This window comes from Daphnia carinata, chromosome 1, assembly GCF_022539665.2.
Source record: "Daphnia carinata strain CSIRO-1 chromosome 1, CSIRO_AGI_Dcar_HiC_V3, whole genome shotgun sequence".
NCBI lineage: Eukaryota > Metazoa > Arthropoda > Branchiopoda > Diplostraca > Daphniidae > Daphnia > Daphnia carinata.
The window spans coordinates 6576528-6602852 of NC_081331.1; the positions used below are offsets into that span (position 1 = coordinate 6576528).

The following is a 26325-nucleotide window of genomic DNA, read 5'->3' on the forward strand; positions in this document are numbered from 1 at the left end:
CAATTATTCATAAGAACTGATGTATGTTTATTATGCAAAACAACTGGCTTTGCGATTACCGCCACTCTGTGACGATGGCATTCGTTCCAGCTACGGTTCCTTGGTCAATGGCGGGCAAAGCAATAGAAATCCAATTTTGCCCGAAGAAATTAAATGGAGAGAGCAGCTTTTAAAGCATACTACTACACGCAGTTGTTAATGTGTCATTACAAGTGAATATGATGGAAAACCTCGTCCTATCTTAATAAAGACAATATCATTTTCCAACGTGGCCGTATGTCACAATCCAAATGCATAATGAACAACTCTTCGTTGGCTAATTGTTCATCGTAGCCGTATGCAGCTGACAACTTGCGTTTTCCGGAAGCTATCCTAGCAACGCCAACTGGAGCATTTAATGAACATTTATCATTAGAAATAAATATCCAACATTCATAAAGATCGGATTTAGATCGACTCTATTAGACGTTTCTCTATACAATTGGAAGTGCTGGCGGTCCGATGCTCATTTATAACTGTCCCATCGGTCATCTTAAGTTCCGACTGCTGTTCTCGATTGCATAGAGACTATATGAACGGAAATTTATGGGGTGCAGTCTCTTGATCATAAACAATCAACCGTTTGGTAATATTTCAACATAATGTTGAATGATTCCGGAAGATGTGAGGAAAAGGAAATTTCGTAATTAATCAAACGTGTATTTTTTTTCAACGCAGCAAACAATTCAATCATTTTTTTTTGTAAAGCGATAGCTCAAAAAAGTGTTGCATGGAAATCATAAGTTATTACATAATATCTTATCGCTGCCAAATGCGACGTGGTTCCTATATCGGCCAGGCATGTTGACGTTTTTTATGGTTGGCTGACAAAAAAATCAGCCAACAATTTCAAGTTGTTTATTGTGTATCCTGTCATGCCAGCCAACCTATCTTAAACGAGATTAATGTGCATGTATCCTGAATTGCTAGCGTTGGTTTCCTATCGATAAACTCAAAATTACCTGACGCAAACACGAACTAAAATGTAATTGTGTGAAATATTAAATAATTTCTACAGCTAACTAACTTATGAGTGTAGGTTTTTTGGCATCACATGTGGCAGTGACAGGTTGACAGCATAGGTAGTAAAAAAGCAGAATAGAATGTAAACGTAGGTCGTCGATGCGATAAAAAAATAGATTTAATTTCAACTGTGAATATTTACTTGTGATAATCTGTTGTAACACACGTTTTTTAAAATTCAGCTTTGAATAACATCCCTGCTCAGTATAACATCCACATGTTTTCCTGAAACTTTGATTGATTCATACCTCGAGGCTTGCCTTTCAATCACTTTACTTGTTGACTATGAGCAACGCATAGCTGGCTAAACTTTGCCCAGGTTATTTTGTTTCTGATCCTGATATAACATTAGCCTAACTTTCCTCATCCTTTGTTATTGGGCCCATAACAAAATGGTCTACGGATAAGAATGCCGACAGTGGCTCCTGGCCATTTTAATTCTGATTTATTGTTAGCATACATTATCAAGAATGAAATTGCGTGCAATACTTGGTGGCATGAGAACAGAAGGCCCATCCATTTGTGTCCTGCTGGACGGAATTGGGGCACACCCTTTTTCATTAGCCGTAGTCGTCGTACTTGTTGCTTTGATGGATGCAGGGGGTCGCACACTAGTATACCCAATAAATTTACAATTTCCTCAACAGCTTTATCTAAAACTAATTATATCGCACTATGGGGAATCCATATTCTTTTGGTTGGATGACACGTCCGTGTTAAATTTGTTTTACAAGATACGAATTGCATCTCCATCGCTGGTGATAAAGTGAGTTAGAACTCTTTCTAACTCACCAGACGAAAGTAATTGAGCTCAAACACTAAAACCTATTTATAATTACTTCAATCCGACGCCTATATTTCCCTTCGTATATTACCTAGGCTTGAAATTTTGAACTTGAATCTGCTTGAATCCGCGCTTCCAAACACAATCGTCCCTGTAGTAGAAGAGGCTTTCAAACCTCTTGTGACAGACGGTCCCGTATTCATTTTTCGGCGTAAACTGTACGGGGGCAAAGAGCTGCTAATCGAATTGTTTTTGGAGTGTTTTGTAATTTTACGAATTGGAAAAAATTGTATTAAATACTCGCATCTACACAGATAATTGCAATGGCAGGAATAAGGGGTGAGTCTCGGTCTTAACATTATAGTGTCTTTTCAGTTATATACCTCCTAGACTTAGCTTAACCTACACACAAAGCCATTTTATGAGTCATACTTCCGGCTTTGTCGTTAGTATGTAAAAAAAAATGTTAATCGATGAATGTTTATTAATGTATGATTAATTAATATGTAACAATTCTATGACCTGGAACAACTGTCCATCTGGTGTTATGTTGTCAATCATTTTGTATATCCAGCGTAAGTATGAATAGATAGTTTTCGACATTTAGTTCACAGTTTGAATAAATTTATTTTCTTACAGTCTTATTGGATTAGCCTTCTCAGGCTCCATTGGTATGACATTTCTAGTATTGGCTTGTGCCTTGCCCCAGTATGGGTAAGTTTTTGTGAATACACCGTGTTGTAAACAAAAATTTTAAGAATAATCATTTTGAACAAATGTGTTCTCAGCAACTGGTGGCCATTTTTTATGGTAGCGTTTTATTTGTTGGCACCTCTTCCTGTTGTGTTTTCACGAAGATATGGAGATGGGACAGGAAATACAAACCCTTGCCGTGAGATTGCCCTGTTCATTACAGCATGCATTATTGTGTCTGCCTTCAGCCTCCCCATTGTTCTAGCCAGAGCTCCAGCAACAGCACCAGTGGTAAGAAAAATATACATGCACAGATTTACATATCTCTCATACTAAAATGGATAACAAATTATAAAATTACTTAAAATGTTTTACGATTGATTTTAGATTGCGTGGGGTTCAGCAGGTTTAGTTATCACGGCCAATATTGTAGTATTTCTCACTATCTTGGGATTTTTCCTCGCTTTTGACAATGACGACGTGGATTATAGCATGTGGTGAGAATTCTTGTCAAAGGTGCCAACAAGTCCCTATCTGTGTAAATAGAGCTACATTTTGGTTTGGTTGTTTAAAAATCTGAATTTCTCGAACTCGTCGAGCGGACACTTCTTCTATTTCTTTTCACTACTCTCTACTATTTTGCCCTACAAACCGTTTATCTATAAGCGCTTTCATCCTTGTCTTCATCGCCTGGAATTTGAAAAAAAAAAAAATGAAGAGTTTTTTTGTTTCTTTCAAAAAGAAAATGTTTGTGTTGTATAATTGGTAATCAACGGATCACTTGACGCCGTAGGAACCATAATATACAACTTCAAATACAAAGCTACGGTTGTCTTTTTGGAGTTGCGCGGCAAACAAGTTTCCATTCCTTATTTCGTTTGACTAAAGAGTGGAAGGTGTCTCTCAATCCTCCTTTCCGCGCTCTACATCGACATAGGAAAGGGCTGGAGGAAGAAAAGAAACCAAGTCTGTTTGCTCGTGTCAGCCAAGCCCCACCCCGGGCGTCCAACTCGATCTTGTTGGTGAGTATTGATTTTAGCTTCCCTCCATTATTCTTTTTATACCGCAGACAATGAGAGGGCAGACTGGATTAAACTCGAATAGGCAATGTTGTTAAAAGCCACTCAACATCTTGAGCTGTCACGCGACAGTCTCGGGTCATTTCAATTGTCAAACAAAGCCCAGACAATTACGAATGTTATGATCGAAAGCTCAAGGATTTGAGAACGACATCGATGGTGCTTATGGCGAAAACCAGAAGCCAGCGTGTCGTGAGACCCATCGATGCAGATGTGAAATCGACACGATAGATGCTGTGGCTCGCACCTCCCTCCCTGAAACTCCCACAGCCAGTACACCTTCTCTCTTTACTCGTTGGTAGGCTCGCGCACGATCGGTTTGATCTGCCAGGTAGTCGGCCCCTCGCCATGTTTTCGAGTACTGGCGAGAAAGGGAGGAGTGTGTGTACAGTCTGTCCACCAGTTTGCAACCTGGAGAGATACTCGAGACTCATTTCGTTGTGGCTCGTCAGCGTGTTCGGGCCACTTTATATCGCGGAGCTTCTTTCGTTCAACACAATCGTTTCGTTTTCTTTTTTTGTTTTTTTTTTTGGACTTTTTATTTCGTGTCATCTCTGCGATTACAGGAATATTCACTCATCGCTCAATTGTGCTAACAAAAAACGACGCCCCTCGTGTCGACTTTGAATTTCGTGGCCATAAGAATTTGTTTTTGTTATTGTGTTGGAACAACGACTAACGTTCATCGAGGAGAACTATCATCTTTAGGTGGACAGAACATTTCCGTTTTAACGGATCCACGGACAACAGTTCAACTGAATTCGCAAGCACAAGTGAATCTTTCCCAATCGGATTGTGAGATCGTCCAGGCAAAAGAAATTCGACCACTGCTGTCACTGACGTCTTTATCGCCATTTAACAGGTGTCTATTGACTTTAAGTGCTGCCTTTCTAGAATAAGAAAAAAAAACAAGCTGAAAACAGGTAAACAAGGCTTTGGGTTCTTGTCACTACACAATAGAATTTCATTCTATTGCCGTGTTGATACGCAAAAAAAGGAGAGAAAAAAAAACTAGAACTTGGCCTTGCTCTCTATTCTTTGTACGTGTATGTTTTCATTGGATTGAACGACCCACCCATACGGGGATGGCGGCCTCCTTTTTTCGCCGGTTTTTTTTCTTTTTTTTTTTTTTTTTTTTTTTACAATGTCTATTGATTGCGACCGAGAACTGTATGGATCCGCCTAGAAAAGAGAGGCCTGCCCTGCACATATGCGTTACCCGTGTGGGTGCCGCTGTGTCTGGCTATCGATCTTCCTTTCTTTTGCCAGTGCTCGCAACTTGTGCCGAGGGAGGGTCAAAGTGAGTGAGGCACGCACGGTATGAACGAGATGTAGTTGGATAGATAATGTAGGGAAAAGAGGGAGAGAGATGAAAGAGGAGAGAAGAAGAGATCTATCATCAGTGCCAAATGAGTAGGTTATGAGGACTCTCGTTCATCTCGTGTAGCAGTGGGAGCGTTGTAACGCGATATGGCGTTGGACGCATCTCAGATAGTTAATTGAGAGCAAGCTAGTCATAGAAAGAAGGGAAAGTCGAGTCGCGCACTACTTTGGCACACGCGCCCTGTTGAATTCACAATGAGATTTAACTTTTTTTTTTTTCAGAACTGACCAAACTAAACAGGCCGGTTTTGCAACTGTGTTTCTCCTTTCTCAGTACCATGTCTGTCCCCTCCCTTTCTATCTCTTCACGTGCCTGTTCGGTATATGTGCCATCAGGGTTGCCCTCGATTCCCTTTCGATTGTCATCCAAGGTAAAAAGATATTGCATTCGCTTTTTATTGCCGAATACGAACGATAAAAGAAAATGTCACGTCCGGACGCAATCAACCGATAGATGGGTTCCCGGGGAAAAAAGCAATAAGACCGACCCCACAGGATCGATGAGCTGGGCTGACGTGTAGGCCAAATGTATACACACACGGTACGTGGCACTAAATGAAGCTGCCATGCTACACAGACTGGGCACAAGTAGCCCCGTCAAGTGTATCCATTTGCTGTGTATACGGACGCAGATAAAGATAAACGCAATGGCCTGAATTCTCGACGATTAGATCTCGTTTCATTTCTTTAGTTTCGGTTGGCCGACACTCGAACGAGACAATAGCGCTCATTACGATGTTCACCAAAGGTGTGTGCGTGTCCCGCAGTTTTTTTTTTTTTTGTTTCGTTCCTTTCTTTGCACCTTTCCACATGAAGTGAGTCTGCCCGTCGACAGAGGGATTGAAGATCGCCATGGAGATGGTGGAGAGGCAAAAAGAAATTTGATATCGGTGAGCAGGGGAGAGGAAAGAAGCCGCACTGGTAGTTTATCGATCTGCGAAGAAGTGCGCCCGAGTTGCCCTGCGTCAACGCACAGCGAAACAGACGTGTGGAGGGCGGCACCAAGCGCCTCCTGGTACACGCACGCTCCCTACGCCCACGGATCCTTTCTCTTCGTAACCAACAGAGAGCGAACAGGGGGGAAAGAGTTTACCCTCGGTCATCAGCAATCTTATCCAAGTCGAATGAAAACAGGGAACAGACGCGGACACGAGATATTCGAATTGATTGACGCATTTTGACGACGTTTCTTTCACGCCAAGCGACGCCCTTTATCTTATGTAAATAGGCGTTGAGCAGTTCACCAAAGTCGTGAAAATGAAAAGAGCGGGAAGGGGAGGGGGACCTGTTAGAATATCGCAGATAATGAATGAGCGCTCCATCAGTCAAAGGTATTGAAAAGGAAGGCGAAGAGGCGAGAAAAAAAGTTATTCGATAGGGAAATGGGGTACATTTACGGACGAGACACGCGCGGAAATTCTTTAAATTGGTAGAAAGATTGATCGCTTTGAGTGGCAAATGAAATAGTTTCGCAACAAAGTGATTGAAAAAAAAATTCCAACTGATTCAGCCCCATTTGCTCGACATGATGCATCAACACATTCTCATTTCAGATGACATTCAATCGACAAAAAAAAATAAATTGTGTCACAATTTTTGGGCGAAGATGTCCTCCATCCATCCGCCCACTGTAAACAAGAAATAAGGGCGGTGGAGAAGTCGATCCTTTGGGTTGTTCACCGGAGGCTTGTTATTTGTCAAAAAAGCTGGTGCTGTAATGTCGACGATGTCTTTTCTGTGTGTTATACCATGTGACATGCTCTGATATTTCTTTTTCATCCCTCTTATTTATTTTTTTTTTCATGTTTTGCGTGCGTTGCGTTTGACGCGGCAGAGACAAGCCGAACGTACAAAACTTTGGGCGTTGTCATCAGAGGTGGAGGGGCTGAAAGTGGAGCTGGAGGCGGGGGAGGAGGTGGTATCGGTATTGGCGGAGGATCGGGGGCCATGTCACGTGACGCTGCTAGTAGATATGAGATCCCCGGCCAGCTGCAGCAGTTGCTGCTGGATTTCACCGTCAGCTGCCTGGTGGAGCGCCCGGTGGATCTAGTCGACTTCGCCGCCGACTACTTTTCTCAACTCCGACAACGGCGGCAGCAGCAGACAATCAACAGACGGGCGGTTTAGTGGCTGGATCGGCGGCGCACGGGAATGGACACGGACCCGAGTCGGATGATTCCATGCTTACCGATGAGAGTGACGAACCTTCGCCAGGTAAGACCTTTATTACAAATCTGATTACAGTTTTTTTTTTATTCACTTGTTTATTAGAGTGTTTTAGTGTGTGTGTGTTATTTATGGTGAACGTTAGGGGATTGATTAGGAAGCAAATTTACTTGTAAGGCATGATGATAACGATCTAAATCCCCGTTGTTTCATGCATATTTTAATTTTTATGCCATGCTATCTCGTTGCGTCACGACTCGATTGTGGATTAACTTGAATTCACGATCGAGTTATTGCTTGTCGAGATTCGGTTCGTGAGAAGAACAATTTGATTTGTTCTCACCAACGAGATTTTTTTTGGGGGAGCTTGCTTTATCGTTTTGCGGTATTCGCGTTATCGCAGGAAGTTAAAAAAAAAATAAGTACGATAATAACTGCAATTTCGCAATATTTAACGGGATAAAGAAAAAAAGAAGTTTGACGTCAGGCCGATTGAACGACACAATAAAAAGAGCGGAAGCGCTTCTTGGTTAAACAAAAAAAAAACAGCGATGACGTAACATAAAAAAAAGGGTGTGCATAATGCCAAGTGTACCGAATAAAAATAAGAAAACTGTAGAAGGAAAAAAAATCGGAAATAATGGATGGTTGATCACGTCAGCCGACATTAAAAAAAAAAAGATAAATTCAAGTCCCAAAGGCGTCGGCTATTTGCTTGTTCCAGAACAGCAGCTACAGTTAGCCAACCCTTTAAGCAAAACCTCTAAAACAAAACTACAATTCTTTACTGCAATTCACGTTTTATCTAATAGCAAAAATAAGTGATCATGCGTTCGTAGAATTTTTGTGACAAGAAAATTCCAGCAGCGAAAGTCTAACAAATTAATTTTCACTCTTTTTGTTTTTAATTTTCTCGAATGTTTGCGCGGAACGTGTACAACTATGTTGGCAATGTAAAGAGTCCCTGGCCAATCGATTCAATCGCCGCAAGTCCGTCTTCGCCGAGTCGTACGATCCCGAAGGCGATGACGACGAAGGAGAAAAGGTTCGTATTCTTCATAACTTGTGATGTGTAGGACTTATTAAATAGAAACCTATTCGCCTAGAATTATAAGCCTTAGATTCCTTTCATCACTTTTTCTTTTGAAATTTGCGTCCAATAAGGAATGCTTTGAATATGCGCTGCCCTATAGATATTGGCAGCCCAGCATTGAACAATTGTTACTCTTAAAATTCTTTGAAAATATTCACCGGTCCCCGTTTTTATTTTTTTTCTCCCATCGCTGCGTCTGTTTATTATGAATTCATAAACTAACACATGTCGTTCAACTTTTATCTGCCCGTTTCTTTGATTTTTTTTTTTTTTTTTCTAGTTCGCTCTAGCGTCCTCCTTTCCAAAGAAGTGACTTATCTTTATTCATTCTCTTTTCCTTGTATTTCTTATTTTGCAGGTAGTTCACCCGAAATCCGATCAGCAACGTCACCGACTCGCCGAGGCCGTCAAGAACATCTTCATTTTCCGATCATTGGATCCGGTAAGTCCTTTTCTATTCGATTTACTCTTGATGGACAAGTAAAAAGGAGCACCAGCGCTGCGTCCACTATAATGATGTCAATCACGGATAGCAAATAGTAATTTCTAATATCGGACGTCGAGTGCGTACGGTAGAGACCCGTATTCTTCCGACATCAAAGCCTTTCATTAATTTCATTTATTAGCCGTAAACTGCGCTCGGTACAGGAGCCGATCTATGGCTGCCTAATGCTAACAAATGCTCTATCGCCAGGGCGCCTTCGTCGTATTGATCGTGTCCTGACATTTTACCTGCGCCCCTTACTCGTTTTTGGCTTCGTCGTAGCCTTAGATGTATCCCCTCCTTCCAATTCTATCCTTTTTTTTTTCTCTCTCTTTTTCTGCTTCTATACTCTGTCTCTCTTTGGCATTTGCATTATTAGCTTTGCTAAAGGATTACAGGTATATGATGAGAACATGTCCGCCAATTCTGAACTTGCTGATCAATCGAAAACAAAAAAAGAACTGTCTCTGATTGAAGTAATCTACTCTTCTATCCAACTATTGTTTGATTGTTTTAGTCTCATAATCTAGTCGGGCTACAGCTCTGAAAGGCAAAACTTGGGAAAGAGGGGGAGAAATCCATTTACGGACTGTCAGTGAAAGAGAAAAGACTCCAATTGTCATTTTCTTTGGAGTTCAGGCAATGGTTGCCAAAAGCCATTTAGTTCAATTGCTGGCGTTATTGTTGGAGCTTCACGGACACACGCACACATGAGCAATATTTTTGCTCAAGTGCATATCTATGTGGAGGACCCACGATTGCGTACATAAAGAGGACAGAACTGCTTTCCAGTAGTTTGAGACGGAAAAACGGACAAAACGAATCAATCGTTGCCTTGTATCCTTTTTATTTTGCCAATGGGGTACAGAAAGTAGCAGACTTTTAAACAGAAACAGAAAACTTCTATCGAATGTCACATCGACCCATAATTTTCAGGTATAATTGAACAGCCCGTGCGAAATTCATATCCTATTCGTCTTAAACGAGTAAATGAAAGCGGACGAGAAATTTCCTCGTACTTACAGTAATTCATTTATCTAAATAGACTACGTGTTGTACAATTGAAATGCGATTTGAAAGTATGCCTTTAAAAAATATATTTCTACTATTCGTGCTGGAGTAGACGTTGCCTCAATGCGTGCACATCGATATATGTAAGCACGCGTAACAGGTTCCGCCAAGTAAAATTCACGTAATAGGATACGTGATCCAATTAATTCCAAACTGCGCACTGGACAGATAGGATGTATGGGTTAGCCTTATTTTTTTGTTTTTTCCCATGTTGGTGCATCTCATTTTGCTTGGCATTTCACTATACCATCGAATTGCTGTATACAGGACCAGGTTCAAGACGTCCTGGACGCCATGTTCGAAAAGACTGTCGAGAGCGGTGACTACGTCATACGTCAGGGAGACGATGGAGACAACTTTTACGTCATCGACAGGTAAAATAATAATAACAAGTTTTCTGAAAATTCATGGTTTAATTCATTATCTCCCTCCCTCGGGTTGTTTGATGTTGTACCCAAAAACAGCGGAGCGTTTCACATTTACGTGGCTTCAGAAACAGAGCCAACCAAGAGACTCGTAGGTCAATACGAGGATTCCGGCAGTTTCGGCGAATTGGCTCTCATGTACAACATGCCACGTGCTGCAACAGTTCAAGTATATTGTCCTTCCTTTTTTTTTTATACATTTATATTTTTGAACGATCGATGTTACCGTAGGTCTTCATTCAACGTTTTAATAATAAATGTCTGTTGATATTTGGTAGGCCATGAGCCATGGTTCGCTGTGGGCAATGGACCGGACTACATTCAGAAGAATCATCCTGAAAACGGCCTGCAAGAAGCGTAAAATGTACGAGACACTACTAGAAACTGTACCCATGCTGCGAGCGTTGACGGTAAGCCTTTTTGATGCATATCTAATTTAAGGGCGAACACGTCAGCCGCACATCCGGCTTTTTGTCAAGCCAACGCATTGATTTATTAGGGCTCTGTCAATTGCGAATAGCTATCGAGAATCGTACATGGCAGATCACTTGACATTGATCGCCTACCAAGCCACCAAGCAAGTGCTGGTGGGCGCCGATCCTTCTGGTACAAAGAAATAACGACACATAGAAAACGGAAATCGAAGGCTTCGTTGTTCCATCGATTGCAACTACCCGATGACAGAATAGCTAGATCTTTTTTTTTTCGGGTTCGTTATCGTCGCTTTGCGGTTCATTTGACGCAAAATAATACGCGCGGATGGTTTTTGAACAATCGGCAGATCTCGTCTTAAATGAGAATCGATGATTTTGTCACGATGAGTCATGTGAAATAAGCTCTCGAGTTGGACGGGCAACGATGGGTTAGGTATACAATTTGAGGAAACGTCTGCTTTCTTTTTTGGATTCTGCTACATCGATGTGGTAGTCAATATCAGGCTTCGTATTTTTTTGCACGATCAATCCAATTACGGTAAACCAATTCGGTGGGCTCTTCCAACGTTCCAAAAATTATTTCTTGGCCGGCCAGCAACCAAAAAGACCTTTGCTCACTTTGTATTGAGCTGTCAGTACCCGAGTCCCGCACAAACGGGAGAATTGCTCATTGTTTATCGATCCACTGACACTTCCACGTCTCTCTTTCTTTCTTCTTCCTCGCCGTTCTATACAGCCAAAATTCATCAGCGATTCTTACTTTGGTTTTCCATTTCTTGCGTTGGAGATTTTCGTCACGGCTCGTGTTTGATTTCGCTGCAAATATTGTGAGAAGCAATGCACGGACTCAATGAGCTTTTCCGATCGATATGGCCGTTGGGCCAATAATGTCTGGCCGGTAATCGAAGTTTGCCTTTTCATGTTTTTCTAATGCCAGCTGGGCCAAGCCAAATAGCGTTTGCAACTTAAAATATTTGGACGTTGAATACGGCTTGTTTGTTTCGCATCACCGCGCACGAATATTCTGCATTAATATTAATATGCGGCTTCTTTCTTTCTTTTTTTTTTTTTTTTTCGTTTTAATTCACTGTTTCTGTGTGGATGTGACGCGTGCAAAAATAGTTAAACGAAAAAAAACGGAGCGAACGTGCGATGCGCCAAAAAGAAGCGCCGTGAAAATGGGCGATCGTAAGGAACGAACTTTGCATAGATTTTCTTGTTTTTGGCCTATTAAATAATTAATAACGAACTAGCGGAATGATAGAGGAAAGCTTTCGCGAGATGGTACATAATTTAGGTGGCAAAGCAGCATCGATTTCTCCGTTTGATATTGCACGAAAAATAAAAACGCCAGCCTCAAAATGGCGCCTATTCTTTTGATGACGGATACAGTTAGGTATTCGCGATGCTCGAGAACTTAATTGGTTGTTTGTAAGGAAAGCAGTCTCTGCTGTTCGTTACATCTACAACGATGACGTACGAAACATAACAATAGGCTCTTAATAACATGAAAATGTTCCCGAATCATAAATAAGGAAAGCAGATGGAAAAGGCTATAAACTGAATGGCAGCCTGTGTTCCATTAATTCTTTTCATCCCGAACGAAGGGCAAAGAGGAGAAGCGCACAGGAAAAATAAAAAAATAAACTTGAATTCGAACGTCAGTCAAATGTTATAAACGCAATGAGACTTTGCGTGCTCGTACGTGTATTTTCAGTGATCAGAATACGCTTACACGTAACTCCGCTTGTTGTCTAGACTGTACACGACAATAAAACATTAAATATGCAACATTTTTTGTGTGTTGCAACAACTTGTTATTTCTAGAAAACAAGTAAAAAAAACGAATGAAAACAATAGCTTTTGTTCGTCTCTTTTTCTGTTTACAATTCCCTTTGATTTTATTGTCGGAAATCACTTTGCGCATACAGTTGAACAAGGTTGTCAACGACAGCGCAGCTTGACAGTTCCCGAGAGTCTTACAGCTATTCTTGCATATCAAAAACATCAACGAATCTCATTAAAGCGAGATTCGATGCAACACAATCGCATGTGTGGCGGGCTGCCGTCTTTTGAATTGCCAATCGCCTACACACCCCAAATACACAAGAGGCATTTTCTTGATTCATTTTTTTGTTCGCCGGCTTCTAGCTAACATGATACGCGCGTGATACGTCACCCACAGCAAACCCATTGTTAAATTCAATTTTGTTAAACTTCATTTTTATTTTTTGCTTTTTCGAGGGCTGAGGCGGAGAGCGGGACGATTGGATGTGTGACAAATTTCAGGACCCATTTCCGTACTAGCAATTGATACACATTTGGCAAGCTGCCGTACAGGGAAGAATCTTTCTATAGGCACGCTGTACATCATAACAAATCTGCTTTTTGCTTGAATAATTGGGATCGACTTGTTACAGGATTCTTCCTTTTCCAAACGATCAATTTTTGGCTGAACGATAGAATAATTATGTAAATTATGTTTTGTTATGTCAACCTAGTGATTCACTACGTTCGTAATGATGTTTTACTATTAATGCTGCGATAAGGATGATTATAATTCCTGATTTCTTGTTCTGAACAGTCGTACGAACGGATGAACGTGGCGGATGCTCTGAATCCTCGGACGTTTGAAGATGGCGAATGCATAATCCGACAGGGCGATGCGGCCGACGGCATGTACTTTGTTGAGGCCGGAACCGTTCGCATCACCGTCGCCGGAGAGAACGACATCGAGGTGGAGGTCAGTCGAGTCACCAAAGGCGGATACTTGGGAGAACTGGCTTTGGTCACTCATCGGCCAAGAGCCGCGTCCGCCTACTGCGTCGGCCCAGTTCGTCTCGCCTGTAAGTTATACAAATACTATTGATCATACCGAAAGAATGATGGCCTCTAAAAATAAACTCTTTTCCAGTTTTGGATGTCCAGGCATTCGAGCGTTTGATGGGTCCGTGCATGAATATCATGAAGAGGAACATCGACGACTACGAGGACCAGTTGATTCGCATTTTCGGCTCTCGCGTTAACATGAGCGACATCCGGTAAACGTCTGTATCGTCTAGCTATTTCAACAGTAAAACATATATACACACACATACGTGAGAGCTTTACGATAATCACGAACTGCTTTGATTGAAATGGCGCGAATGCGAATGGATACACACACCTACCCTGGGCATAAGAGCAAAAGAGAAATGCCTCTTAGATAAAAAAAGAAAAGAAAAGGAACACAAAAGTACAGTTGAAAGTGAACCTGTTTGTGAGATGTCGCGAGAAAAGGAAAAGACTACAAGGCAAAGCAAACAAAAACAACCGAATAAACATGTTGATGAAACAGTAAGAAGAATTCACGGGCGTGATGTTTTCTCTTCGCGTTTCTGACACGTCGATGTACGCCCACAGAGCTCCTCCCTATGACGCTTATTATAAAAAAACACATACTTCTACGGTTGTCGTTGATATTGTGTCTCACGTGATTGATCAAGAAAAAAGGAAAAAAAAAAGGATGTTAGATGCTTCGTGTCGCCACTAAAATCTTTCGTACAGGCTTTTATTTCAACTTTTACTCTAATCGTGATTCGTCTATCACGTTTTTTTTTTCTATTTTATTTGGTTTTTATTGCCAACGTTGTGTGGCCTATTAACTATCCTTTGTACGCCTCAAGTTTTCTTGCTTCATGCCGAGAAGAAAAGAGAAGGCTTGTTTGCTGATTTCCAACCATTGACGGCGGGACAAAAGGAAACAAACAAGCAGCCATTCCATTATTCTGCGTCATCACCCAAAGCCAATCCCATCGAGTTCCCCCCACCCGTCTTAACTTCGTCACTGCGTGTAACTTTGTCAGACTTCTTCCGCGTTCTATCAAGCCATCAATCTTCCAAGAAACCCCGTTTCCATTCAATGTTAGTCTTATATCAGTGTCTCGCTGTTTGTTATCATATATATTTTTTTCCTGCCATTATCTAGTCTGTAATTTTCATAACTCCCGCGTGATTGATCCTCGTCCTCATCCGCCTCTTTCATATTTCTTCCTCTCGAAGCTATTGACGCTCTATTCTGTAGAATCGTGTGTGCTAATCCTCTTAATTTTTTCGTTGTTATGGGGATTTCTACACCAGTCGTTTGTTGGTTTTCCTTCACCGTAATGTACTCCCCCCCCCCCCCCCCCAAAAAAAAAAAAAACTTATCCTGTCGTGGCTGAATGGTATACGTATATAGATAACCATTTGTTTTTTTAGCTTGTTCAAAAATAACAACCCTAACTCGGGTTTCTATTCCCTTTTCGATTTATTTATCAAATGAGTCGAAAGGGAAAGAATCGGTGCTTATTTGGTATATAGTACGTCCTTATTGCCTTTCCAGCAATCGATTCGCCAACATCTAACAACACAGATCAAACTTGTAGTTGATTCAATTCTTTTAGATCACCTTGTTTAGTTGATTACGTTTTCGTGAGTTTTGTGTACTCTTTCTTTCTTGTCCAAAGATCCAGCACTAGTGTCCCACAGTTTTAAAAAGACGGAGGGTTCGAGTATACGCGGATAGTGTGGAAACGCCCTGGATGTATTTTGTGAGCCTGATGATGACGGTTTGATTGTTCTGTTTACCTTCACCACTTTTCTGACAGGTCCTCTTATTGTCGTGAGAAAAAAAAGATGTGTTATTTTGATTGGTTCCCTTCATCATGATATCAGAAAACTTTCCAACAATTTCATCGTTGCAACTTAACAGTTGAAAACTTCGTCTGGAAGGAAGCGATGCCAGGAACTTTTGTGTTTTGCCCTTTATGAATCTATGGCTAGTAAATAAAAGATGATATTGATTTTCAAAAATGTAATTTTTTATGGTTCGCTAATAACCATAGCCGTGAAGTTGAGGGCGGTGAAGCTAAGGTGGAGTCGGAAAATTATCATGGCTGCTTTTTAGTATCAACCCGAAAGGGAAGAAACAAGGTTTCATGTTTAATAGTTGAGAGCTTGAAGCTGCGCCACCTTTTCTGATTCCCGAAAAGGTTGAAAAGTATGTGTTCCGGGTACTAACTAAAAAATGCTCATTCAATCATTAGTGTGCATAAAGAGATAAAAGTAGTTAAACTGAGCCTGATTTCCATGTTTTTATTCATTTCTGCTGGATGGCAAAAGCTATCTGACTGACCATTTACAGTCATTTATGGATTCATGTCAGATGATAAGAAAGTTTCTAACTAAACTTATTTAGATTTGAATAACGACTGGAGATGGCTAGAAACATGGGAGCTGGAATTGAATGATAAATAAGAGGCGACGAGAGCCTGTCAGCTCGAGAAGTCTTTCGGTTTCGTGTCTCGTGTTTCCCACACTTCAAGATCTCTTGCCAGAAAGGGCTTCTTAATGCAATGAATCCCTTACCATAACAAAACACGTGTCTATACAGAAGTGATTATGTTTGAGGTCGGCGAAAGTTTTGTTTATTTTGTCATTTTATTTGCTTTGTGTTTGACATCAAAGCCTTTTGGTTTTTTTTATATAGGAAGCTAATATACGGAAGCGAGGGAAACTCGCAAGTGATTTTACTCCATTCGGGTCTACCGCTGGAATGACGGATGGGAACAGCTACAATCATTCGTGGAAATTTCCATTTCTTCCTTGTATAATCGGTGCAACCTTCGGTTTCGTCCTTCTCATGGGGATTTCGACGTTATCGGATCATCGACTCCCAACTCCAATTTCTATAAAAGATTCAAGTTTACACCCAGGAGTTTTCATTGGAGAACGAGCATACAAACATCTTGAGAGGTTGACGAGCATAGGGCCACGAGTTGCTGGAAGTTATGAAAATGAAATCAGAACAGTTGATCTGTTGATGCGAGAAATTGGTTTTATTAAACAATTTGCCAATCCAGTTCACAAAATCACAATGGAGGTTCAAAGACCTTCTGGTGTGATGACTCCTATGGCTAATGGGATTGATCATAACACAATCTACCATGCACTTGCAAATGTTGTAGTAAAAATTGAAGATAAAAATTCCTCAGACGTAAATGCAGAAAGCTTGCTGGTGAACGCTCATTTTGACAGTGTCTTTGGAAGTCCAGGTTTTATTGTTACTACTGCAACATTGTAGAAAGTAGGCTGGTTCATGTTTGACTGGAATTATTCAGGTGTGAGTGACAATGGTGTAAGTGTTGCAGTGGCCCTTGAAGTATTGGAAGTACTTTCGCGCAGAAGCCAACCTACCCAACACCCAGTAATCTTTTTGTTTAACGGTGCTGAAGAGAAAGGCATGCTGGTAGAGTAACTTAAATCGATCTTTATTAGAAATGTCATTGTTTTAAATTCACGTATTAGGGTGCACATGGATTCATCACCCAACATCCGTGGGCAAAGCAAATCGGAGCTTTCGTCAATCTAGACGCTTGTGGAGCAGGTGGCAGGGAAATTGTATTCCAGGCTGGTCCGGGCAATTCGTGGTTGATAAAGGTACAATCCAAAATATTCATTTTTCGGATACCACAGAAAATATCTAACTCATATCATGTAAATTCAAAAGGCCTATGCTGCAGCTGCCCCATATCCCTTTGCAAATATTGTTGCTCAGGAAATCTTTGAGGCAAAATTGGTGCCATCTGATACTGATTTCAAAATATTCCGAGATTTTGGAAAAATTCCAGGTTGGGTTGCATTTATCAACAAAAAGTTTCATTTCAAAAATTTTGTTTTCAATCTCGTTTCTTTATTTAGGCCTCGACCTTGCGTATTTTAAGAACGGCTACGTCTACCACACGAAGTACGACGATATCCAACACGTGTCATTGAGTACAGTTCAGCGTGCCGGAGACAATCTACTTGCTTTGGTTTCCAAGTTGGCTGATTCAGATTGGCCATCTATGCGGGATTCTGGAGAAATCATTATCTTTTTCGACTACCTCGGATTGTTCATGATAACTTTCTCCAATTTATCATGGCATCTTTTAAATATCACCTTAATCACTTTAGCATTTTATCAATCTATCGCCTGGGTCACCGTTCAGGATGGTAAATCATATTTTTTATGCATTTTTTCTAGTACTTTACTAAACATTTTTACATTTATTTTTATGCAGCCGATTCCCCGTCCGGCCAAATTGGAACTGTATGCAAGCAAGTCGTCTTTAGCTGTTTGACAGGTGTTTTCCAAATTTTGGGTGGATTTTTCGCTGCTTGGCTAGTAGTGGGTGTCATAACATTGGCTGGATTCACCATGTCATGGTATAGTCGTCCCTACCTGCTAGTGGGGCTTTACGGGATGCCGGCTCTTGCGGTGGCGCTATTCATCTTCCTTCAAGTGTCAGCTGCGCAAGAACGAGCCCTCAAATCCACTTTCTTGGTTGAACGAGTTCAATTCGAAGGCGCAAAGCTAAATCTGACTTTGATCGTTCTCCTGACTTATATGTATGGTATTCGATCCAATGTGCTCTTACTTCTTTGGCTGTTCTCGGCTATTTTTGGCCGTTGGTTTTTGGACAAGGTGTATCAGCGGAAAACTATAGGTAATAATGGTAATCTCTCAACTGAATGTTAAAGGAAATTGATGGGAAAAAACTTTTAATTCGGTTGAAAGGTCAATAATCATTTTACTGTCTTGTCTATACGATAGATGGCGGTTGGCTCCTTCTACATTTTTTCTCGTTCGCCGTACCCATTTTACAAACCCTTTATCTCTCCGATAGCGTCGTAATTGATTTAATTCTTCTTTTTCTCTAACCACATCCACCGAAGCTAATCAATTTTTATTTATTTATTTTTTTTTTTTACCTCACTCAATTTGTTACTAAAGATTGCACTTCTTGTACCGATTTCTGGTCGAAACGGTATTAATTCCAACCCTGATCTATTGGTGGCCATGGTGACGGTTGCCTTTGGATTGCTGATCGCAGCATTTCTCGTATGCTCTATTTCTATTCGAATTGATTCTTTTCATGTGAAACGGGAGCTTCCGGATGACCTAGACATCTTTTTTTTTTTTCGTTCTTGGCAGTTTCCCTTGGCGAGCTTAGTCCGCCATGCCCGCCGGATCTTGTTTCTACTGATGGCTGGCCATCTTCTTGTGGCTTTTGCAGTTACAATCACTCCTTTGGGTTTCCCTTACTCGGCCGGTCTGCTTGAAGTCAAACCTCAGAGAGTCCAAATTCTGGTAATGCTTTGACCTGAGAGTCCAAGTCCCGGAAGATTGACCGTAAAAATTTGAGAGAGCGATAGATTTTGAACCCGCTTTTTGGTTTATATCTCTGTTTTATTTCAGCACGTTGAGAGGACCTTTTACGAGTCAAACGGGTTGGTGCGCCGGCGGGAGTCGGGGTATTGGCTTTTCGGTTGGGATCACCATATTAAACCGGAATTGCTGGCGCCACTGGAGCTAAGAGAGGGCGTCACGCGTGTCGACGAATCGCACTGTCACACCCTCCCGTACTGCGGTCTGCCTTATTACTTCCCTTATCTTAAAAGGATTCGGTAATGCACCATTTGACATGCAATCCAGCAAATGCATTAGAAAGCCGCCTATTTGAAAAAGAAAACATGTGTTTTTATCTTTCCTATTCGATGACAGATCTTCTTATTGGGCGCCGGCTCCACAACCATTAATTTACCATCCAACTCGAATCGAGTTGATTGATCTAAAGCTTACGGGCGTAGATAAACGGAGTCTAACGTTTACGTTGACGGGTGAGCATTTATTCTGCACCGCAGCCTTGTCTAAGAATCCTTTTGCCGCCTAACGTTGAAATTCTACTTTTCTTTTACCTCCTCCATCAAACAGGGCCTGATCATATGACTTTGATGATATGGCCCATCAGTGGAGTTAAACTGGTGGGTTGGTCGGCCAGCAAAGAGCTACCGCACGCGGATTCCTTTTACACGGAACGGCCGCTTTATTTTGTGACTTACTTCTACGGCGTTCAACCCAATACGCCATACGAATTGACAGTCACATTAGAGGTTAGTTTTGTTTCTCATTTATTTATTTTTTGTGGCTATTTTTGGTTTTAAATATTTGACGGCCGAGGGTTTTGTAAGGGGGAAAAAAAAATCTAGTCGGTTCGTTAAGATGGTGTTAAAGTCGTAAATTGCCTTAACTAATGATTCACTTTTTTTTGTTGTTTCTTCTTTCGTTTTGTGCGTGTGTGTGTTTGTATTCCGGCTTGCACCTTTCTTGTCTTGCTTCTATGGTGTGGTGATGACGCAGGTCCCACCCTCTTTGAGTGGGAAGCAAGTGCTGGAGATGGCGGTGACGAGCCACATCCTGCACGGCCACGAATCCGTAGCAAATGAATTTGCTAGCACGTTGAAGAAGTTTCCGCCTTGGATGTACGCACACGGATGGACTGCCACCTACTCTCACTGGTCTTTTTAAAGGCAAAAAACAAGGAATTCATTTAGAAGTATACTTGTATAGACGCCGTGTCTGTGTCTACTAGGTCGAAGAGAGCGCCGCGCATCGGGCGTTGGTGTTCCTTTCTCCCATTTTTATTTGACCGTTTTCACAAAAAAAAAAAAGAGAAATAAGGTGTTTATTATGAATTGATGATGCATGTGCTTTATGAGAAGAACCTGCTTTGGTGCGCCGAACATTCTTCTGCTGTTTGTGCCAAAAGTGTTTTGTGTGCTTGCGTGTCTGCAGTGTGTTAGGTGCTTAACCGTCATCACTTTCGCAGTCCAACTTATTATTTTTCCTCTACCTTTTTATTTTCCTTTCTTCTTTATTTTTTTTTTTCTTTTTTGTTATCTTGCTCCTAGTCTTCCATTACACACGTCAATTTGCCAGCAGACATCCCCCCTTGGTTTCGACCGGTTTCTTTTCTTTATTGTGGCTTTTCTTTTTTATTATTATTTTCTTAAAAAAAAAACATGTATTCCATTTGATTTGATTTTACCTTATTTTAGATTCAGAGTTCCTTTGTTTTTGTTTCTTGAGGGATTGGTATTTTGGTTATCCCTCTGCTTTGCGAAGGTTTCCCCGCGGCTTTCGGACTTTGGATCACGTGATGAAGATGGATTGACGGGAGCGAGTCATTGCGGTGCCTCGCCTTCACTTGCGTCAAAAGGTGCTCCGGAGAAAATGGGCGACTAGAAAATTCAAGCTTTTCTTGAAGAGCCGAGGCATTGATAAATAACCCCCTCCGCTGTTGTGGTTAAAGAATCCACCACACATAAAGGGACCCTAGCGTACACATGCATCCTTTCGTTTGTACGAGATCTTCCTCGCTTCAGCATCCAGCCGAGATAGAATTTTCATTCTGCGTTTCGTTCATTAAATAAGATTTTATTTTCTGAAAACAAGAATCGTGTATGGCAGTGTTCAAATTTGACGTAGCAGCCTCCCTACGTGAAAATGCCAAATTCATATGACTGCCAACATCTCTCTATATCGGCCCCCCTATTGTGCATGATTTACTGTTAACCGTCACTCGTGAATCACTCGTTTGAAAAACCTTGATATCATTGGCGAATCCATCAAAACGAAAGAAAAAAGAAAAATCCTCATGTGGCAAGTTCTAAAATAGAAGCACCATCCGGGTCGAGGCACTAGATGCTACCACGAGTCCCAAGAATAAAGCACAATTGTTATATACAAAAACATATAGTTGTTCTTGGTGCGGGCATGCATGGTTCCTTCTTTGTAATAACGAACGCTCTCAGTTTGGAGTTGTGACATCATCGACGCATATATAATGAACAGAGAGAAAGAAAGAAAGAAAGAAAAAAACGTGTTGTAGGTCGTCATCCCAGTTCTTAACGTACCTCCCCCCCAACCTTTCTTTTCTTTTGCCTTTGACAAGAAGAGATGATTCACCATCAAAGAGGTTAGTTACTTGCTGTAACGAATATATTTTTTCTACGCGTATCCTTGGCTTGTATGGAACAACAGCAGCATGAAAAAAGACGACTCAGCATGCGTTCGAATTAACCCGCGTTATGTGTGATTAGATTTATCCGTTTGCTTGCTGTACAGCTGTGAGTTTTCAGCTGGATTCCGACTCCTTTTCATGCAGAAGTCAAACAAAGAGAAAGATGAAAAAAGAAAAAAAAAGTTGGAAGAAGATTGAGCGGCCTGTGCATTCAGTACGTGATGATGTGTGGCCACCTCTTGGATCACGTCACCAGAGAAACACTAGCCGATTCAAACCACCCATAAATGTAATACACGTTATTTTGCTTTTTTGCTTTTTACTTGGCTTGTTGATTCGTTTTAACTGCACTCGCATCACCCACAGCACATAGACAACGATACATGCTCATTTATGGCGTTGAGGCTGCACAGCTCGAGGCTAAGGGTAGAGCTGGCGCCCTCTTTGCCATCATATATGCAAAACTAACCAAAAGAGCCCCTCCTTTATTTTCACGACTTTTAAATGAAATGGTATTTTATTTGTATATTTTTCTAATTTAGCCTTTTTTTTAATTTTTTTTCCCTTTCCTTCAGGAAAAGAGAATGCCCATTGGCGTTTGTAAATGATACACAATTGGATTGCTTTACACGTCAAAGCACGCGTCAGTTATTCAGCAGTTAATTATTATTATTACTTGATTCAAAACGGTGAACGGCTTGCGCAATGAAGAAGATCTGAAAATATGATTAATTTAACACAGCTACAGGCATGTGTTACGCTAATGCACTTGCTAAACTGGGATCCTCAACTTGATCATTGGACTGAGCAGTGCCCAAACAACGGGTATAAAAACAAGAAATAAAAAGAAAATATACATCCAGTGGCCGATTAGAAAATTTTCTATTTTTTCTTTTTAAACTTCCAAAGAACAGGACGTACATGGATCGTGATTGGGGACGTCTCGCTGCTATTGGCCATTGGCAATCCTCCGCCTCGAGTAGGATGACTGCATCAGCGATAGGAGAAACGATTTATTCGTCACGGCAGCCCGAAACGTGCAAAAAGGTTGGCCTCTTTCATTTGTTTTGCTTTTGACTGCAACGCCTTTGTCAGCCAAAGTAATCTTGGAGGATATTCCTCTTCTTTGGGCAAGGACGGCCGCAAATCTCATTTTTCATATGGTTAATGCCCAGGCAACACTGCTGCATGACGAATGGACAAGCTTCCATAGACATAACTCTGTTCACGATGATGCAGCTCCAGCAAACACTACAGCTGGAATTTGACGCTGTTGCTGGCAATGTTTATCCCAACGATCGATTATGAATGGATGCGACGATCTAAGAATTTCTCTTTCTGTTTTCCAACGGCGAGGAAAGTCTTTTTTTTTTTCCCAGTAGAATAACGATATGCACCGACACTACAACATTAGAGAATCCTCCAACGTGATTTGCTGCACTGATTGAATGCCGTGACAGCATCGACGTTCTTTGTTGATTATCGGTGGTTGATGATCGTCCAAGACCCGTTTTCAATGCGTTGAACATGGCGACCTAATGGCTCCTCCGCCTAATACGTCTGCTGTGGATGAATCGGTCGTAGATGGTCAAGGAACTACAAATGTGCGGCATGACCTTCTTGAGAAGGGAAAAGGAAATTCAGCATTCAAATTATCGATATTACGTTTGACTGCATAATAACCGGGTGATTATCATTCATAATTTTCCACCTAGACTTGGGGGTGGGCAATGTGTTACACGACCTCAGCCTCGAACGGAGCAGCGTAGTTTGAGTGATGATGATGATGATGGCTGGCTGTACGGTGAAAGAAAGAATTGCTTAAAAAAAAAAAAGAATGAAGAAAAGAAAACAGACGATGTTGTGAGTGAGAGGGGGAGGTCGCTAACAGGAAACTGATATCACGGCAACGTCGAAAAGGGAGAAGCTAAAAGGTTCGAAAAGAAAAAGAAAAACACGTTTGAAAAGAAAATGAATCGACGTATCACGTTTCTTCGGCCATGTTGCATAGCGAGAGAAATAAGCCAAAGGCACCCGCCCAATTTTGCCATTGCGGTTGCTGGCCAAAAAGCAACGGCCATACACACACATGAGGTCCCAGGAGTGCCAGCCGGCAGAATTGTTGACTTTTTTTTCAGGGCGTGTAAAGCTATAGGCGGTACTCCAACATCCACCATTAAATGAGGCGGTGAATCAACTAAACAAAAAAGAGAAAAAAAATTACAACAACACAGTGTGGTACGGCACGGCACGGCAAAATCGAGACATTGCCCAGCTGGGCTCCGCTGAATGCGAACTTCCGATCCTTCCTCACAGCGGGGTAAGGGAAAAGGCAACACTGAAAACTATTTGTTGTTACGTGCCTGAGTACAGTTTACCTGCCTTTTTTTTTTTTTTTTGGTTACAATAAGCTCACTCTGTCCATCGTCGTCGTCTAGGGCGGCCGGCGCAGCAGCGTGTGGAATGTTGTTGGGTAGACCCAACAAAACAAAACGAATGAAAAAAAAGGATGGCGTCATCGCACGGCTCATCATGTCAGAACATAGCGATGCGAATCGCGAATCGTTCATTGACATCACGCCCGGCCAGCCCCGAAGGCCGGCAGAAGAGAGGAAGAGAGAGAGATGAAAAATAAGCGAAAAGATGGAGGAGGAGGAAGGTTCAGGTACGCATGGAATGAATTCAACACCAACAGAAGACGAGAGGACCAGAGATTGAGTGTCGCAACGGAGACAAAGACTTCGTTAATCAACGAGTCAAACGGGCGGATGCGCGTACACAAGAATATGGTAGACGAACGAGGAAGGATTATGATGTAGCATCCGCCCACCTCGAGGAAAAAAAAACAGAAACAGTCATCAGTGAAACGCTAGAAAATGAATAAAAACGAAGCAAAAAGAGAAACAAGGAAAAGAATGGAAAGAGGAAAAAGCCGAAAAGAACAAAGAAAGAAAAAAACATAAGGTGGATACAAAAAAAAATTATGTGGACGACAGCGGGGTATTATGAAGTCATAGGGAGTTCACGTTGGCACGATGTAACACAGCTACACTCGGATTAGCACGTCAGCTATGCCGACATCTTGCCTTCGCGCGAAACCCTCCATCAGTCACGCGGCTTCGTTGCATCGGTCGCACACATCCTGCAGGTACGGAATCGATCGCAGTTAAACAACAGTCGATGCGGAGCAATAAAAATTCAAGCGCCATGGAAATCGCCGGTGTAATGGCTACGACACACCAACTCACGCTCAACGTTCAATTCGTAACAGCATTCGTGAGTGAGCGGGCAAAGGAAGAAGTAAATAAAAAAAAATATATAGGTAAACGATGACCAGAAAAGGTAAGAATCAAAAGCAATCGAAAAGAAAAAGAGCAGGGAGTGTAGACGGAAAGAAAATAAATAAGCCAGGCCCAACTTGGAAAAGGTGGGTTTCGCTCTTTTTCTCCTTTGAGTCACGGATGAAGTTCGAGTCACGCGCTCGCACGCGCCCCTCATATAGATAAAAATACAGATACAGTACACACTTTTGCTGTCTATGTATGTAGACTTCTATAAACTCCTTGCGGCACTTAGAATGAGGGAGTCTGTAAAAAAAAAAAACAAGAAGAAGATAGGAAAAAAAGAGGGACGAAAGGCGTTGGAGGTCGGTATGGACGCAACCGAACAGGACGGAGACGAAATCAAGACTAAAGCCGCTTCCCGGCTCCACGCGTGGGTTATCCTCTCTCTCTCGCCCTTTTTCTTATTCCCTCACCCAACTGCTCTGTTCCTGGTCCCAGGTGGTACTGGGCGTTTCACTCTTTCAACCAAAAAAAAAAAATGTACAACCTGAACCTGGGAACTACACACACACACACACCTATTCATGCATTTGAAACTTGTGCAAGTGAAACATAAAAATGAAATAAAAAATCACGCTGCCTTTTAGCTGTAGGCATAACCGGAGTAATCAACAAAGGGGTGGCTGGGTGGATTTAAACAGGAGTCTCGGGACCCTTGATGTGAAAGATAAGGATATCGCTGGAGGATCTTCTGCTTCAGAGAATAGTGACTGAAGGAAAAATGAGTTATACACGAAGAAGCCAAGTGTTATTCCGAAAAGCGTAAGGTGATAAGCTTTTTCTTTTCGGCTACGCGAGAAAATTTAGACGGAAACTTAAAAGGTGTGTGCGTGAGATTACCGATGAAGACGCAAGATGGCCAGTCGACTGTGAAAGGCGAAAAAAAAAAGACGCAAAAGGAAAAATACACAAATAAAATATGTGACGTGATGCGTTTTAGAAGGTGAGGCAGCATCCAAGGAGTACAGGGTTGGGCAGATGAGCAAGAGTGGCCGCCGAGCGGTAGTGACGAGTGATCACGTCACGTCTTTAACAAAACGGATGACAACCGATGCCAACATGCCGTGGGGTTGGTCTCTATATTCACCCAACCCACCCTTTTCTCGTAACTACCCACGCCTATATTTTCCCATTTTTCTTCTTTTGATTTGCCGGATCTAGAAGTGGGAATGTTTTCTAATTTTTTTTTTTTTTTTTTGTTTTCTCCTTTCTTTTTTTAAGGAAACAATTTCTGGTTGTCGGCAGGGGGAGAGAGAGAGCGCCTTCCTCCGCAGAATCCGCGCCGCCGACACGTTGCATGTATAGAATGTATACACACCATGCGCGTCTATATACATTCACGGCTTTACCTCCCACGAGTTCCGAGACGCGAAGAGGGGTTGGTTCGTTTTCTCATAAATAAATAATTACCATAGCTGGGGATTCAGACGTGTTTTGGTGGA

The 26325-nt window shown here is 41.7% G+C and overlaps 3 protein-coding genes and 1 long non-coding RNA gene across 4 annotated transcripts; 3 read left to right on the plus strand and 1 right to left on the minus strand.

Annotated features, from left to right (window-relative positions):
* Positions 1–2408: 2408 nt before the first annotated feature.
* Positions 2409–3149, plus strand: LOC130691016 (leptin receptor gene-related protein-like). The gene is made up of 3 exons (XM_057513915.2): positions 2409–2560; positions 2635–2830; positions 2927–3149. Exons 1-3 carry the CDS (start codon positions 2520–2522, stop codon positions 3038–3040), a joined length of 351 nt encoding a protein of 116 aa, XP_057369898.1. The 5' UTR covers positions 2409–2519; the 3' UTR covers positions 3041–3149.
* An 833-nt stretch (positions 3150–3982) lies between these two features.
* Positions 3983–15192, plus strand: LOC130691008 (cAMP-dependent protein kinase type II regulatory subunit-like). The gene is given in 10 exon segments (XM_057513907.2): positions 3983–4480; positions 6836–7105; positions 7108–7215; positions 8127–8212; positions 8619–8702; positions 10083–10189; positions 10280–10409; positions 10519–10650; positions 13259–13520; positions 13589–15192. Coding segments are annotated over 9 exon segments (1197 nt in total). The 5' UTR covers positions 3983–4480; positions 6836–6948; the 3' UTR covers positions 13720–15192.
* Positions 15193–15962: 770 nt separating this feature from the next.
* LOC130691002 (endoplasmic reticulum metallopeptidase 1-like) lies at positions 15963–20461 on the plus strand. The gene is made up of 14 exons (XM_057513899.2): positions 15963–16104; positions 16184–16748; positions 16815–16942; positions 17002–17133; positions 17204–17324; positions 17395–17688; positions 17757–18182; positions 18290–18366; positions 18470–18577; positions 18671–18826; positions 18935–19143; positions 19241–19356; positions 19451–19629; positions 19877–20461. The coding sequence occupies exons 1-14, from the start codon at positions 16096–16098 to the stop codon at positions 20042–20044; spliced, it is 2688 nt and encodes an 895-aa protein (XP_057369882.1). The 5' UTR covers positions 15963–16095; the 3' UTR covers positions 20045–20461.
* Positions 20462–22051: 1590 nt separating this feature from the next.
* Positions 22052–25193, minus strand: LOC132087836 (uncharacterized). Its single transcript, XR_009420685.1, has 2 exons — positions 23223–25193; positions 22052–23158 (listed from the first exon to the last, which is right to left on the minus strand). It is a non-coding gene; the product is annotated as an uncharacterized LOC132087836 (long non-coding RNA).
* Positions 25194–26325: the final 1132 nt, after the last annotated feature.

Excerpts from the sequence above, each read along its gene's own strand:
- LOC130691016 (XM_057513915.2), top strand. The coding sequence starts at position 2,520 with ATGACATTTCTAGTATTGGCTTGTGCCTTGCCCCAGTATGG. Across the intron at positions 2,561-2,634 it reads TGTGCCTTGCCCCAGTATGG|CAACTGGTGGCCATTTTTTA; the intron begins GTAAGTTTTTGT and ends ATGTGTTCTCAG. Across the intron at positions 2,831-2,926 it reads CTCCAGCAACAGCACCAGTG|ATTGCGTGGGGTTCAGCAGG; the intron begins GTAAGAAAAATA and ends GATTGATTTTAG.
- LOC130691002 (XM_057513899.2), top strand. Across the intron at positions 16,749-16,814 it reads CAGTGTCTTTGGAAGTCCAG|GTGTGAGTGACAATGGTGTA; the intron begins GTTTTATTGTTA and ends GGAATTATTCAG. Across the intron at positions 16,943-17,001 it reads CTGAAGAGAAAGGCATGCTG|GGTGCACATGGATTCATCAC; the intron begins GTAGAGTAACTT and ends TTCACGTATTAG.